Source organism: Platichthys flesus, chromosome 12, assembly GCF_949316205.1.
Source record: "Platichthys flesus chromosome 12, fPlaFle2.1, whole genome shotgun sequence".
Taxonomy (NCBI): Eukaryota; Metazoa; Chordata; class Actinopteri; order Pleuronectiformes; family Pleuronectidae; genus Platichthys; species Platichthys flesus.
Genome location: NC_084956.1, coordinates 4,210,952 through 4,226,803, shown reverse-complemented (window position 1 = coordinate 4,226,803; position 15,852 = coordinate 4,210,952). Strand labels below are relative to the sequence as shown.

General features: G+C 41.2%; 1 protein-coding gene across 1 annotated transcript in view; it reads left to right on the top strand.

The window, feature by feature from the left end:
• Positions 1–15,852, top strand: part of LOC133966415 (spectrin beta chain, non-erythrocytic 1-like) — a 73,173-nt gene that overhangs the window by 12,269 nt on the left and 45,052 nt on the right. The window contains exon 2 of the mRNA XM_062401340.1: positions 13,518–13,829. Coding sequence (XP_062257324.1) covers positions 13,682–13,829 — 148 coding nt within the window. The 5' untranslated portion in view covers positions 13,518–13,681. The remainder of the gene's footprint in view (positions 1–13,517; positions 13,830–15,852) is intronic.

Genomic DNA, 15,852 nt, shown 5'->3' with positions numbered 1-15,852 from the left:
CTCTTCACCATTCACCTCAAACTCTTCCTCTGCAACAAAATGTCCGTCTCCTGTAAGGTTGTGTGTCTGTGTTCACAGCTGCTGCCCACATACGCCCACTCAGTGATTTCCAGTGAATATTTAACATCATATTTTCTGCTCAGCTGCTAATTTATCTACATGTGTGGTCTTGTGTTAAACAAATTTCTAAAATATTACATAAATCAATCGATTTGAAGTACTTAAAACTCCGAAACATATGGATCATTTAAGTTGTGTCGTGTCAGGATCTGATTGTATCCTCACAGTAACAGTAAACAGACAGAATAACAGACATGTGGTCTTGAACTTGGATTTTCCAGATGAGTCTATAGGTCATGAAAAGTTCAGGTTTTCGTGTTAATCTGTGTCTTTGTGTGTGAAGGTCACAGATCCACTGGAAACAGACGCTAATGAGAGGATAGAAAAGGGTCTTTCTCTCCTCCTCCTCATCCCTCTCTCTCTCTCTCTCTCTCTGTCCGACAAATTAGAGCTTAACTTCATTAAAAGGTCTGACTGCATCAGAGCGGGGTTGCGTTCCTCGGCCTTCGCTGTGTCAACTTGTTGTTGCCAGTGTCGAATGTTCCCAGGCGTCTGGACCGACAATCAGCCCATCTGTCTCCTGGCCCATACACTGTGGCCATTTACAACTGGATATGAGGGAATAATTGTGCTGTTTATCTGAGAATATCACATTTGTCCTCGAGTCATTTGGCTGCTGCACTCGACTGTTGTGTGTGGGTCTGTGTGTGTGTGTGTGTGTCGGCCTTTTATAGTTTAACGCACGCAGGGTTATTAGCTCTTTGATGTTGGAAGTTAACTCGGCTGAAATACAGATGTGACTCAGCTTTAATCTCGGAGGTGAATTTGTCGGACTGAAGTTTAGAAAGTCAGGAAATAAATCCTGCATGAGGAGACATTTAGAACGATGATGTCACCACTTTTATAGACGAGTTGTTCCTGAGAATTACATTAAGTTTGATTTAAATAAAAAGTGTCAGAGGGGCAAGGCACACCCTGTACACGTACTGCATAACCTGTGTTTTTATATCGTAATAAGCTTTCATAAAGATGACATCATTTATATTATAATACTTTGTGCTGGGGAAAATATTTCCTACATTTTTTCCCTCATGGACTTAATGTAAAACCCAGATATTGCGAAAACTGCTCGTCTTAAGATTCTTCCTCGAGATCTGTCGCAAGCTGTGACTTTATTACAACAAATAAACTTTCCACATAAAGATCCTGGTGATTTCCACTTAAACCCTTCAAAGTTTGTTCATCTGCATTTTCTGCTAAATAAAAGCCAGCGGGCTGCAAACAGCGTCCTGGTCTCATTCATCTGCTGTGCGGAGGGCGGAGAGGCTGTTTGTTTGAACAGGAGGGAGCAGCCAGGCAGGGAGGCTGTTTTTGGCCTCAGCTGCATAATGGCAGGAAAGCAGTGGGAGAATTTGTACTGGGAACGAGTGGGAGACACAGGGTGAGGGAGAGGAGGAGACGCTTCAAAGTTTACATTCTGGATCGTCTTGTTCTCCTTCGTTTCTATATATGATCAAGGATTTAGGAAGATGACTCCGGTTCGACCAGTGACATGAAACAGATTTCCTCTGTAGCGCTCACACGAGTGTGAGTGTGAGAGGAACACGCTAAACATACGAGTGTCAGGCCGAGGTTCAACACGACAACACGTCTGGTTATCAGTGTTTACGTTAGGAAACTGAATTCTTCGGATGTTTCCTCTCATGATGAAGCGATTCCACAGATTCTCAGGAACGACATCGTACGCAGGTCTTACCACTCGGCCGCCAACTTAGTAACGCCCCTCAAGTGAAGTTAGTTCATTCTTAATGGACGAGGATCCTACTGCAAATGAACGACTGGTACCAGGAAATAAAAACTCAACAGTGAAATGTAAGTCGTCCAACCTTAATTTAGAGTCTATGGTTTGAAAGCAGGAAACTGTAAAAATCCACAACGGCAGCCTTTCATGTCACAGAGACGTGATGACCTCCGTTCAAGCGGCTCTGTCCCAATAAACTGTTATAAAATTCACTGGATGATGAAATGTTGGATTTTATCATTATTTTATTAGTGGTTTGTAGACGTGGGTCAAAGCTGAAGCATCTCACTGTCGAAACAGTGACAGTCTGTTTTTTAATCTCGTCGGATCATGTGTTTCTAGACGAGTCTCACAGACATGGAGGATCACGCTGTCGGATGATGACTGAGATTATAACGAGCTCCCGACTGTCAGCGTCTGTCACTGTGTTTGGTGATTAGTTAGTAAAGGTTTAGTTCAGTAATTTTACTGATGAGACTCAACCCTCAAATCCTCATCGTTGAGCTGTCAGATCAACTCCAACATGTTCAGTTTCCAAATATTAACATCCAGAAAAACGGTGTCTACAATATATCTAGGCAAATATGATATTTGAATATTAATATCTCAGTTATTCCATGTTTGGTAGAACAATATGTACATAGTTCAGTAGGTGGTGAAAACAGAGTGATTTCAGACACAGTGAGAGAGAAGCTGCTGCTAGAAACTGTTACACAACATTTTCCTTCTCTCTCTTTCTCCAGTATTACTACTTATCCTGTGTGTGTGTGTCCTGAGTTGCATCAAACGCGCTGCAATGTTATGAGACAGGAGTGGAAGCCATCACTGGGTTTTATGGGCTGCCATACGCTAACAGAGTGTGTGTGTGAGTGTGTGTGTGTGTTCTCGTGCTGATGCAACGCTGACATCTTTATTTCCCGGTTGAACAAAGGATGCCGTGCGTCCTCGACTGTTACTAATGGAGGGCGGACACACACACACACACACACACACACACACACACACACGTAATATACTGTTAATCATGTAGCTGCATCTATTAATTATCAATGAGGGTCCTGAGTGCTCCCTCTATGCGTGCGTGTGTGTGTGTCTGCTGTTGAGTGCTAACTGCCTCCAGAGCTGTATTTACACTATAGATCATATATTTGTTTGTGTGTCTGCGTGTGTGTAAATGTAAAGGAACAATTAGGTTGACTTACGTAAAGAGTGTGGCTGTGTGTTTGTGACCACACACACACTCACACACACGTGAGCACCCTAACATGAACAGATGATTTATTCATGGAAAAGTTATCAAATATGGATTCACAAAAATACTCGACACGCTATGCAACTCTGAATACACCACAACTCTGCAGCGCTCACATGTAACAAGCTGTGTTGACGCGTTAATGTCACTTACAAAACAACACGCGTGTAGAAAACTACAGGAAACATGTGAATGATCACAGCAGAACTCGAGTTAACTATCAAATGCTGATTTATCAAACATTTAAGTTCACAAACAAATCTTTTACGAGTTTAATTTAGATAATAAACATGAAATCATGAATCAGTTGAGGAGGCGGAAACATTTAGTATTTTCCACGTTTCAGGGATATTTCCATTGTTTGACCTTTGACCCTTTTAAAGGCCCCATGGCATGAATCATACATGTTCCAGGTGGAATCCTGTGTTAACGCTTCATTTCTCTTGTTATGAAACCAACATCCTGATGTTTTTACATCTAAATCTGTCTTTTCTCTTCCTGGCAAACACGTTTACTCTTTCTCCGACCAATCAGAAAGCTTTCTGGAATTCTTAACTTCCTCCCTGTGACTCTAAATATGACCATTAAAATTCAATAACAATAAGCTCTCTTGAAAAATGTCACTTCACTAACGGAGGGAACCTCCTCAGTCTCAGTGTGTGTTTGAAGCAGCAGCTTCTGTTGAGTGGTTTTCTGTCAGTTCTTGTGTTTCTGTGTCTGTGAGTCTGGTTCCTTTGTCTCAGAGTCTCTGAAGAAAAACAACCTGCCTGAGTGAGCAAATGTGACCACATGACTTATTGATGGTGCGAAGCCGCCGCCCTCTTCAGCTCAGCTGCCCTGAGGAGCAGAGAATCCACTTTGGTTTGTTTGATCGGCTCCATTCAGATCTGGTCGAAAACTTAAATAAAAAACAGTTTGTCTTTGTTTAAGATTAAGATATGTTTATTTATACCAAACACATGCACAGACATGCACGCACAACACACCCATGCAATGGCAGGCAAATTCAACCTCTGCATTTAACCTATCTGTGTGCAGGACACACAGAGCAATGAGCGACCATGTACGGCGCTCGGGGAGCAGATGTTGGGGGAGTAAGGTGCCTTGCTCAGGGGCACTAGACAGGGTAGGGAGACTCTTGGATTTTTGGACAGATCAATCCAGGTTCGTCTTTTGTTGTCTCTCCGTGGAGTCGAACCAGAGACGAACCAAAGACCTTGTTTTGGTTGCATGTGTTTTCTTCTTATTTTTAGGTATTTATGATAAGGTTTGTGGTTAAACTGTAAAATATCAAACCTCAATTACTTTTTTGTCATATACAACAATAATGTAATAATGATATTAACAATAATAATTGAAGTATTTTACTCCCTTATATTCGTAATGGCGTCGGTCCCAAAATATCCATGTGAGAACATTGTAATCAGTGACGTCTGTTACACAAACCAAGTGTAAGTGAAACCAGGATTAACTAACATTTCCCAGAATGCTTCATTAGGGCGAGACTTCCCCGAGGCAGGGTCAGAGGTCAATGAGGGCTGCATCTGTCTGCACACACACACACACGCACACACACACACACAGCAGTAAATAATCATGTACAGTGGAGTGTGAGCTCGTTTCACTGTCACAGAATTCGTCTCTTGTCTTCCTCTGGTCATCATGTGACATCTGGACTATATTATCTGACTAGTGTCACATGATCCAGAGTTTTACAATTGCACCTGTTTTCAATTAAACTGAACTCGGTGTGTAAACTGTGATTTCGTTCCTGATGATCAGATACAGATCGTTCTCTTATCAGGTGGAATCAGAGTTAGTGTTTTTTTTCATTGTCACTTTCTATCTCTCTCTCTCTCTGCATTCACTAGTGTACTCGCACGCCCTTTTATTTCGGCCAGCTCTGGATGTGTGATCTCATCTCCTCCGACTGCTGACACATTCCTCTGCTTTCAGCCTTTTATTCCCTCGTTCTTTTGTTGTGTGTGTGTGTGTGTGTGTGTGTGTGTTGGACGCGCTCTCACATGACGGAGCAGAGAGGCCCCCGGAAACTAACGAATGGATCCAGTTTAAGGTCTGAATCCAGTCATGAGCTGCTCGCTCACTTTCACTGATCTTTGTCAGGAGTTTTTTATCTGTGAAAACAAACGTCTGAATCAGTCGAACTGGGCGTTAAATGATCTTTAACCTTCCAGCTCCCGTGTCTGTTTCATGTCCGGCTGATCTGACGTGTGCACAGACTCCGGAGGATTCACAGCGAGCGTGTGGGTGTTGATGAAGTTTCTCCTCAAGCTCGACACAGGTGTCCACACTGATCTGTGGTCAGCAGAGTCACAGAACTTTTGTTCATTATCTGGAGGAGAATTAAACTCTGGAGCCACAGTGTCATTGTGGCTGTTGCCCTGGACACAGTGAGTTTTTACGCCTCAGTGCAGATGACATGAAGCGTTTTGTTCTTTGTTTTAAGATATCTGAAGAACATATTTCTTTATATTCGGCACAAACTTTCAATTGGACTCGAGGAGACTCTGCTTGTGGTGAAGAATCGATTAGCAAAATAACAAAACTGTTGAATTGGATAAATACTCACATCGATCTTTCTGCTAAATCCAGATATCTACCTGTCTGAGTCGTTCTTGTCTGAAGGACCATTCATCTCATCTTCTTCACATGTGTTGTGTGTTGTTCTGGGTCCAGTGAAGATCAGTGTTGAAGTTGACGCAATGATAAATTCAATATTAATAAACTTTGACTAGACGGACGACCAGAGCTCTGTAGCAGCAGCTTGAAACTGATGACTCTCTAAGATTAAACTCAGTCACACTGAATCTATACATGTCACGGTTGTGTGTTCAGATTTGTCTTTCCCTTTAGGCACAGATAAGTTACACAACTTTATCATATTGAGCTCAACAACCACACAGATGCGAATATGTTTCATCCTTCCTGTCGTCAATCATCCTCCTGTAAGATCAGATGTTGTCTAGTAACTTGAGAGCCGTGATTCTGGATCAGGGTTTTATTTCTGTGTCATTATCGACTCTCTTCATTGATTAGTGCTGCAGGCCTGAGCGCTGCCGCGTCCCTCTGGTCGCCTGTAGGTTGGGACGAGGCAGCAGTGGATTGTGTTTCCAGGTTGTGCGTCACTGTTTGTCCTCAGAGTGAAGGACTGAGGAGATTTCAGTTTTAATGCTGCGACACTCAGAGATGATGAAGAACTAAAATTACACAAACACACAACCTGCATTTATTTATTATGTCTGCTGCAGAAAAGGAAGGTCCCGCCCATACATGCACTGAAACCATCTTTGACAAACATTTATTTTACGTCCATTTTGATTTTTCACTTTGGTCCATGTCCCATCTGCTAACATGGAGGAGGAGGTGGGGTTTGTAACCTTTACTGCAGCCAGCCACCAGGGGTTGATAGAGATACTTTGGATTGTTTTTTGGAAGCCATCGTAACTTTTCATGCAACCTTAGATAACGACATTGAAAGCCGAGAAGAAATGTTGGTGTGTGCGTGTTTGTGTGTGTGTATGTTCGGTCCATTGACTTATTGATTGATAGTGCGACCGTTGAAACCACAAACCATATTACCAGTTGACCTTCTCATGTTGATGCTGAGATGTAATAACACCATCACAGGATGCTTTAGATTAACAACATGTAACTTTAATGTTTCCTGTCAAAAAGAATCAACGTGTTTTCATATTTTCAGAAACTGAAGAATGAATCATCGATAAAAATAAATAAAAGTGGTCTCTGCTTTTACAGCAGTGAAGCTTTAAGCAGAACAAATCTCCCTCAGCTGGAGTGAACATAATAAAAGATGTTGTAATTACACAGGAAGAGAGAGAACTCAATGATTCGCCCACAGACGATGTTAATGTGTCACTCTGTCATAATAAAAGTGACGCAGGAAGACAATAACACGTCTGTTATCTGTTATTTTAATAATGGCTGTCGGAACACGGACGATTCAACAGGAAGTCAAATACTTACCTCCGTCACCTGCTGGATACTGTTCGGATATAAAGTTAGACAGTTTTAACATTATTAATCCTGTGTTGAGGCTAAATTAACCAGCTGAAGTCACCTGGTTATCATCTCAACTCATCCTGGTTATTAACTACATGACCAGAACGGGCTGATCTGATTGGTTAAAACGTGAGCAGCTCAGATTTGATCACTGTTAAGTTTAATTCTATGTAGCACAGACTCTAAATATAGATGGGAAAACGTCTCTGCTCCCAAAAGTGAAGCCAATTGTGTTGATCGCCCCTGGTGGCTGGCTGCGGTATAGGTCATAAACCCTGCTCCATGTTAGCATGTGGGACATGGACACAAAGAAAATCTAAAGTAGATGTAATTTAGTAATTTATCGAAGATGGTTTCGGTCATTTCAGGTTGTTCTTATCACACTGATGGATCGCTCACTGTGACATGTTTTCAAGCACAAACAATCCCTTATGAACAAGAAGATGTATATCATCACACCTCACTGAGATGTAGGTTTTTGGGTCAGTATTAAAAACCCGATATCTGCACTGCGACATGAGGAGCCACAGATTCTGCAGCTGCTCCGTCTCTTACGGCCTGTCCGTCCTGTCCTCAGACCTGTGCTGGGACTGTGCCGCCGGTGGACGGGAGCGTCCTGAGCTCCTTCCTTCTGTCGCTGTCATGTTTGATGCCGTTTGAGTTTGATGGTGTCAGGTCAGATAACTGCTGCTGCCCTACATGAATCTGTGTGGCCTACATAGCACTGCTCACACACAAATTGAGAGAGAGACACACACACACGTCCTAAATAAACTCACCTTTGTGTGTGGCTCTGTGTGTGTGCATGTCAAAGAAAACACTTCAGGTGGCGGTGACCTTGACCTGTGTTGTCTGTTTTATGTTCTGTTTAAATCTGAGGAAGCTGCAGCAGATGTTAGACTCATTAATTGTGGGGTTTGGTTGATGGTTAAAATCTCAGCTCATCAGGCCCAAATGTCATTGTGTGCTCGAGCAAGACACTGAACGTCAAACTGCTTCCTGTACGTGTGAAGCCAGAAATAACTTCGACTTTGGACAAAATGATCGTTAGATGAGGCATCTGTTTTTTAGATTATCCTCACAACGTCTCCTCCAGTTTATTTTTGAATTGTCTCGAATCTAAAGATCTTCTCTGGAGTCACTGAATTTTTGACATTCGTATCTTTGCAAAATCCAAATTGTTGGTGTGTAATTTTCTGTGAACTCGTCTGCAAAGCAACAGTTGTTTTTTTGTCCATTAAATCACAGAATAATCATCACGATGTTTATCTCCATTAATTCAAGTCTAGTAGATTTGGTTTTATTAATGTTTTCTTTTAAATCATTTTTATTTTATTTAAAAAAAAAAAAAAAAAAAAAATTGTGAGTTAAATGTGTGTGTTGGACTGCCTTTGACATATGTTTTTGTCTACCTCCTATTGCTATTTATTGTATTTATTAAGTACCGGTAATCTATTATGTGAGACTGGAAACTGTGAACGAAATTGCCCATGTTGGGATAAATAAAGTTTTCTAATCTAATCTATTTATCATAATGTTTATGGTTAAACCGTAAAACTGTGTGTGTGTATTTCTCTGCGTCTCTGCAGTGAAGTGGCTGCTGTAGTTGCGTAGGAGTTTGAAACCCACACATATCAGTGCATGGCAGCTTTTTGTTTCCATGGTGAACCATTGATACTCGAATTGTTAAACTGTGAAGACGACAAAAAAATACAGAGAATCCAGTTCACACAGACGAGATCCGATGGTTTGTCCATCTGTACACGAACCTGAACATATTCTCAGCAGCTGAAATTCTGATTCCAGATCAGTCTTAGATTTTTCTGAATTAACTTTTACTTGATGGAACCATCTCCTGAAGATCTAGATGTCACAGTTTAGAGCTTTAGTTGTTTTATGTGAATAGGAAGCCATATTGCTCTGTGTTTGTTTATTTGTCCTCACACAGCTCGTCAAGAAATAAGTGATTATTATTCAAGGCTGCATGAATAATAACTGTTAGACAGTTTGTAGTGGAGCTCATGAATCATTAATCAAAACTAAACGAGGCAGGAAAAACATGTTTCTTGTGACATAGTTAATATTCGTTTTTCATTTGATTGAAAAACGAATATTGAATACGAAAATTAATATTTTAAACTCTCATATCAAATATTGATCTCAAGTGTCTGTCTCTCTTTCATTCTCTTTTCTATTTTTTTTATTCCCTCCTTCAACTGACCCGTGACATACAAAACAAACCTCTTTCACCTCTGACCTTCAAAGACTTTTTTTACTTTGCTCGTGATTCATTAAAATTCAGAACGCAGAACTTTAACTAAGATTTTCTTACTCAAGTATTATTACTGATCACGTGGAGCTGATGAGACTAAACATCAAGGATTATGTTGTTTGTGAAACTTTTATTAGAGTCGAACTAAACAAGATGTTGCCGGTTGCTCATAAAACCCCAGGAGACTGATATTCAACATCTAACACATCAAAGAAGAAATGTGAAGATATTCCACTTTCTGAAGCCACCAAATTAACCTTTTCTTCTTTCCTTCTGGGTTTCTCTCCTCCTCTGCTGCAGCGTCTCTTCAGCTCCTTGCTGTAGAAGCTCTGTGATTCGGTGTCAGTAAAGTTTTTCTCTCCTGAGGCTCCAGCCGAGCGTCTTTTGTTCGACTGACAGGAGCCTGACGAGTGGGATCCGACACAATGATTGCTAGGACAGCGGTCGCCATGGAGACGTGTGGTTCTGACTCGACAATGTGCTGTAGATGCAGAGAGAGAGAGAGAGAGAATAATTCACAACAAGTGATAATTACATGTTGGGAAGTTTATATTTAAACTGAACTTGTGTTTGTTAGTTTAAAAAAAAATCATAGGTTTCTCCTCAGCAATTAATTTAGTTGTTTTATGAAAAGAACAAAAATAATACTGATTCAAAACATGTACTCATCCTGTTGGACAGAATATTTTTTTATGTGTATTTAGATTTTACCGCTCTTATTCAAAGAGAACGGTTCAGATAAAGGCCGTGTGTCAGATTAGGCTTCTTCTCTTCAGCCTTTTCCTGGGACCCGTTAGCTTCAGTCTGTTAGCATGATAATACACAATAATACACACCTGACTGATTTATAAGTGAAAATAAGAAATGTATCTAACTGCAACTCTGACCATTACCGAATGTCATCAACATGAGGATTGTTGTTCATTTAAAATATCCAAAATCTGCGAAAAGTTTCAAGTCTCTTTTATTTTTATCTGAGGCTAATTGAGCAAATATTTAACATTTTATCTAGAAAATAATAAAATTCATCATCACAATACTGGTTATTTATCAGTAAGGGTTGAATAATGGGCGAATGGCTGGAGCTTTCTTATCGATGTTTGCATTGAGCAAAGAAGAGTGAAAACATAGTGATGAAGAGATGATACACTAGTGAGAGAGAGAGGGATGGAGAGAGAGAGAGAAAAAGAGCTTCACTTAGAGCTGAATGTAGTGAAGGATGCTGAAAGGTGGGAGGAGGACGTGGGAAGAGAGAAAAGAGCTGTCCAACTGTGAAAAGACCTGAGCGCTGCTTTCATGGTCTAGGGCGTGGGCGTCTCTGCAGTTGAGATGCATTGTGGGAAATGTAGTAGAAGTCAGAAATAACAGTATTTCTCTAGTGAGAAAATGGCTGAAACAAACAGAGAATTTTTTATTAAAAAGCTGTTTTTAATTTCCCAGAATCCTATGCGGCTTATTCAAATAGTTTGTTTTATTCAGACTTTGTTTAGTTTACTGATATTTTAAATGTTAATGGAGATTTATAAACAGTCTGGAGTTGTAATCTCTTCTTCTCTCTATTTCTGTCCTTCCTGTCATCAGCTGGTGTCATCACTTCCTCTCTTCCTTTATCTCCACATTCTCCCTCTCCCTCTCTCTGTTGCTCTCTCTCTCTCTCTCTCCCTCTCTTTCCCTATAAATATAACACACACCCAGACACACATAGTAACCACTCATTTGTTACTCCATGCTCTCTCGCCCTTTGTCCAGTCCACAGATGACATCATAGTTTTGTGTCGTAAAGGTCCGCCCCCTTGTGGCTGGTTACAGTATTGGTTATAAACCCTGCCTCTTCCATGTTAACAGATGGGACATAGAAGAACTAAAAAAGCAAATTCAGTTAAAATACATAAAAAAAAATGTTTTAAAAGGATGTTGAAGAAAACTTACAAATATAATAATTCTCAGTTAGGTAAAGTCTCTGATTTCTGATCAGGTTTGTGGAGATTTATTTGTGATGGATTTATGTTGTCTCCTTCACCTTATGTAGCATATGAACCTCCTCCTCTTTTCTCTCAGGAGGTGGTGAAGACCAAAGATGGAGCTAAAAGAAATGAATGTTGCAAAAAGCAACTGAAATACTATTAGATGTGGTTGTTTTAGCTTGAAGTTTTTTTTTTTCTGTAGCGTCACATTATTTATGAAAAAACACATTTTATTGTTCCAGCTTCTATAATGTGAAGATTTTCTTCGCGTCTCTGGTTTAAAGTTTAACAAATGGAACATTCACTTCACAGATTCTCCTCTCTCCTCTCTTCCAGTTCTTCATAATCTCTATTACCCTCCTCGCTCATTTTGCTGCCCTGACATGACATACTTTCTAAAAATTGTGCTTGTGTGTTGTCATGACTCCATGGCATGCGTGCGTGCGTGCATGCGTGTGTGTCTCCACATGCTTTATCGCTTCTGGATGAGTGCACATTGTGTTAGCCTCACTCAGGCAACACACACACAAACACTAAGGGTCTCAGTGGTAGCATATTTTTAGCGTAGCAACACAAGCAGCAGCTCCAGCCTGACTGGTTGTTGAGCTGCAAGTGGGTGGCAGCAACACGCACACACTCACTATCAGTGTGTAGCTTAGAAACTGTTTTTGCTCTGCAGAATCTCCAGAGGCAGAAAGCTTCTCATTGGTCCGATTACACGTCAGTGGGCGGCGCCAGAACAGAGGGAGTGATGCGATGTTTGAATTAGAGGGGACAGGAGGTCGTCATGGGACAGCAGCACAGACCAATCGGTGAACAGATCAGAGTCTGTTTGTTGTAACAAAATGAGCAAATTAGTTTATATCAACTAAATGAAAGTCTGCGTGCTCGTGTCATGTGACTCTGTGAAATGTGACCTGACCACTGCAGGCGTCTGTCTGCAGTGGTCAGCCTCTCTGAGCTGCTGCTGTGGCGTTTTAGTGTCGAGTCATTGTGACATTTGCTGACCTCGGGATCCAAAACGACTCACTGTGCTGACTCTCTGTTCTCAGGTTTACAGGCTCGGTTTATTCCGACTCCGTCAGTAACAGCAAACGCCTCATCTGCATTCTAAAATAAAATCAATAAGAAACCAAGTGCTCAACACACAACTTTTAAATCTCTGCAGGGAAAACATACAGAACCAGCAGGGGCTCCACTGGTCTTCATGTTGGGACCAGGATGTTTTCCTGCTGCAATTTGAGAGTTGATTCTTGAACCATCAGCTCCTGGTTTCACTTTATCTTAAAAACCTTTTACTCCTGAACACTGCTTGACTGTGAGATGTGCGTGTGTGTTTTTATTATGGTGTATCATATGCTGTAGTAACGTGCTGTGACCAGAGGGGGGCACCATAATCTCTGTTAAGGGCAGAAGTTGGTTCAGCTGTGGAGGCTGTTGACATTTTTCAGTTTTAACATGAACTGAACTATAACAGCAGTAATGAAAAGACTATTCTATATATTCATGTTTACTGGAGGAGTTCAGGTTTTACAGCATAAATACAGATAAATAGAATCGAGTAAAATATCACAGACCCACATAGGAAGAGTTAGACACAAAACACTGATCCAGTCAGACAGTGGATTCACCAGTGATGTGCACGAGCAGCTGATCTTAAAGTGACATTTACAATAAAACATGGTCCAAATCATCTCAATAGCTTCCTGGTGGCTGGCTGCAGTATAGATCATGAACCCCTCCTCCTCCATGTTAGTAAAAAGGTAAAAAATCAAAGTAGACGTTAAATAAATGTTTATCAAAGATGGTTTCTTTCATTTTGGGTAGTTCTCATGACACTGATGTTTTGAAGGTGTTCATGTTTCTGATCAGTTTGGTTTGAGACGTCTTGAGTGATAGCTGAGACTGACTCCTGATTGGTGGAGAGTCATTTCTGGATAATGGCAGGAAGTGTAGAGGGTTTGTCCATCACAGAGAGTCTTGCAAATGCTATAAGATGACAGCAGAAAAGAAAACGGTTAAAAGGGGAGATAATGAGAATGTAATTTTTAACACATCCTACAACCTGTGACGTTGAGTTTTTCTAAATAACTTCCACTAATTCGTTCTCTGTTTGTGTCTCTGCAGGTTTTGAACGATCCTCTCGACCAGCCAATCAGAGCCGGTCAGAGTGTGTGTGTGTGTGAGGGTGTGTTGGAGGGTCCCGGCGCTAACACCAGCAGGCAGCAGGTGGACGGGCTCGGAGGAAGCGGCAGCAGCGGTGGTGGGGGTGGAGTCGCGTCGAGGTCACAATGACGTCGGTAGCGGGGGAGTTCGACCACATGGAGATCCAGCAGCAGTACAGCGAAAGCGTCAACAACCGCTGGGACGCAGAAGACTGGGACAACGAGAACAGCTCGGCCCGTCTGTTCGAACGCTCACGAATTAAAGCTCTCGCAGGTAGGACGAGGTTTCCTCAACTGTCTCCTCTTTGTGATTGTGCTAATGTGATGTTTCAGTTTAAGGTAATTCTCTTTTACCTGTTTTACATGGTGGAGGTTCGAGGGCTATTTTAGGCCTCACGATAATTTGACACAACTAAAATGGTGGCCTAGCAGAGAAATTCTGGCCGGTGCTAAAAGTCACTAATTTGGCCCAGAGACGCTAATATAGGTGATGTCGGAAATCCAAACAAGCTGAAGCACCAAGTAACTGATAAAATTCGGTGACAGAGGAGTGATGCTGAGACCTGCATTCAAGTGATTGGCTTAGTGCTCATCATGTGACTTAAGGAACAGCCATCGTGAGGCTGTTTCAGTTCAGTGATTGAAACAACAGAGTCAGGGCCACTCAACATGTCTCAACCACGTCTGGCTGCAGAGGGCGCTGTTGCTCACCAACAGTTACATAGTGTTGCTTTAAATATTTGATTTTTTGTCAGGTTTTATTTTGTAATTGTTTGTTTCAGCAGAGCAGGCAAATCATACAAAGCATTATATTATGTGGTTTACTGTGAAAGTCTGGATTAGTTTGAATAACAGGAAGAGTTTACCAGATGTGGGATGTTTCTGTTGCTGTGTATTGAGGAATCATATCTTTGATTTGGCTCCTTCCCGTGTGTGTGTGAGTGTGTGTGAGTTCTCTGTGGGAGTCTCAGAGTTTCAATGGTTTCACAAGTTGTGGGTATGTGTTGGTTTGTGTCAGCACAGAGAACAATGTAGGTTCTTACAACACAAAGCTACAAGATGAAAATCTCTGGAGAGTGGAAATGAAAACAGTGTTTGGTTTAGTCTCAGTTAAACGTACATTTTGTTTCATGTAGTTGTGTGTAAAAATTAGTGATGAAAGATGAGCTGAGAGCTGCCACCCCCACCCCCCACCCACACCTTCACAACACATCATAGTCTGGAGCTAACAAGAGTTAACAAAGGCTGAAGAGCTTCAGTCTGATCAGAGTCTTCATCTCGTCTCTCTAACTTCAGCACGTCAGTTAATTGAGACATATGTTTGTTCCAGCTGTTGTTTTCCTCTAATCTCAATTCATTAGAGATACAAAGAAGTTTTTATCAATTTTATGATTTATTGATTGTAAATTTGTGATGATTGTTAATCTCATGCACTGTGAAAAATATGTGAGTGTGTGTGTGTGTGTGTGTTACAGTAACTCTACCTATCTCTCAGGCTGATGCTGTTTTTACCCTGATGGCCGACTGCTCCACTAGTGTCACACTTCACTAAATAATTCACACCAGTGTTAAATATGCAGAAGAAGGTTGATGGAGTGTGTGTTGGTGTGTGAGTGAGAGGGTGTATTTTTACTTTAAATGTACGAGGGCGGAGCTTGTATTTCCTGCTGGTGAGTGTTCTGCTGCTCAGAGAAACTGTGTTTTGGACAAAATTCAGTCATTAGGGATGAAATAAATACACTGATTGTAAAATTAAAAATGTATCATCAGTTGATTGGAAGACAAATTAATTGGCAGTTTTTGTCTCAGTTCTGGTTTTGAGGGTTGAGATTGGGACGATGGGAGGAGTCACCGGACACTGACCGGGGACACAATATTTTTCTTCTCCAGAAATATAATAAAAGTTTGTCTTCTGCTCATGAAGACACTTGTATGTAATGACAGTAGACATGTTTTATTTTTATTCTAAATTTCAATCTTAGAGCTTTCACTCACTCTTTTTTTAAAGACGACTATTCAACGTTTCACATTGTGAGTTAAATACGTGTTTTCATGGTGGTTTCAGTGTAGATGTATTTTCAGCTTCCAACCTCCTCTTCATCTTCCACTTATCTTCCTCCTCTTCTCTGTAGCCTCTTCCTGTTCATGCTGAGCTCAGCAGGCCAGAGGATGTGTGTGGTGATGACATTGAATTAGCCCTGTATTTGATACACTGTGTGTGTGTGTGTGTGTGTGTGTGTGTGTGTGTGTGTGTGTGTGTGTGTGTGTGTGTGTGTGTGTGTGTGTGTGTGTGTGTG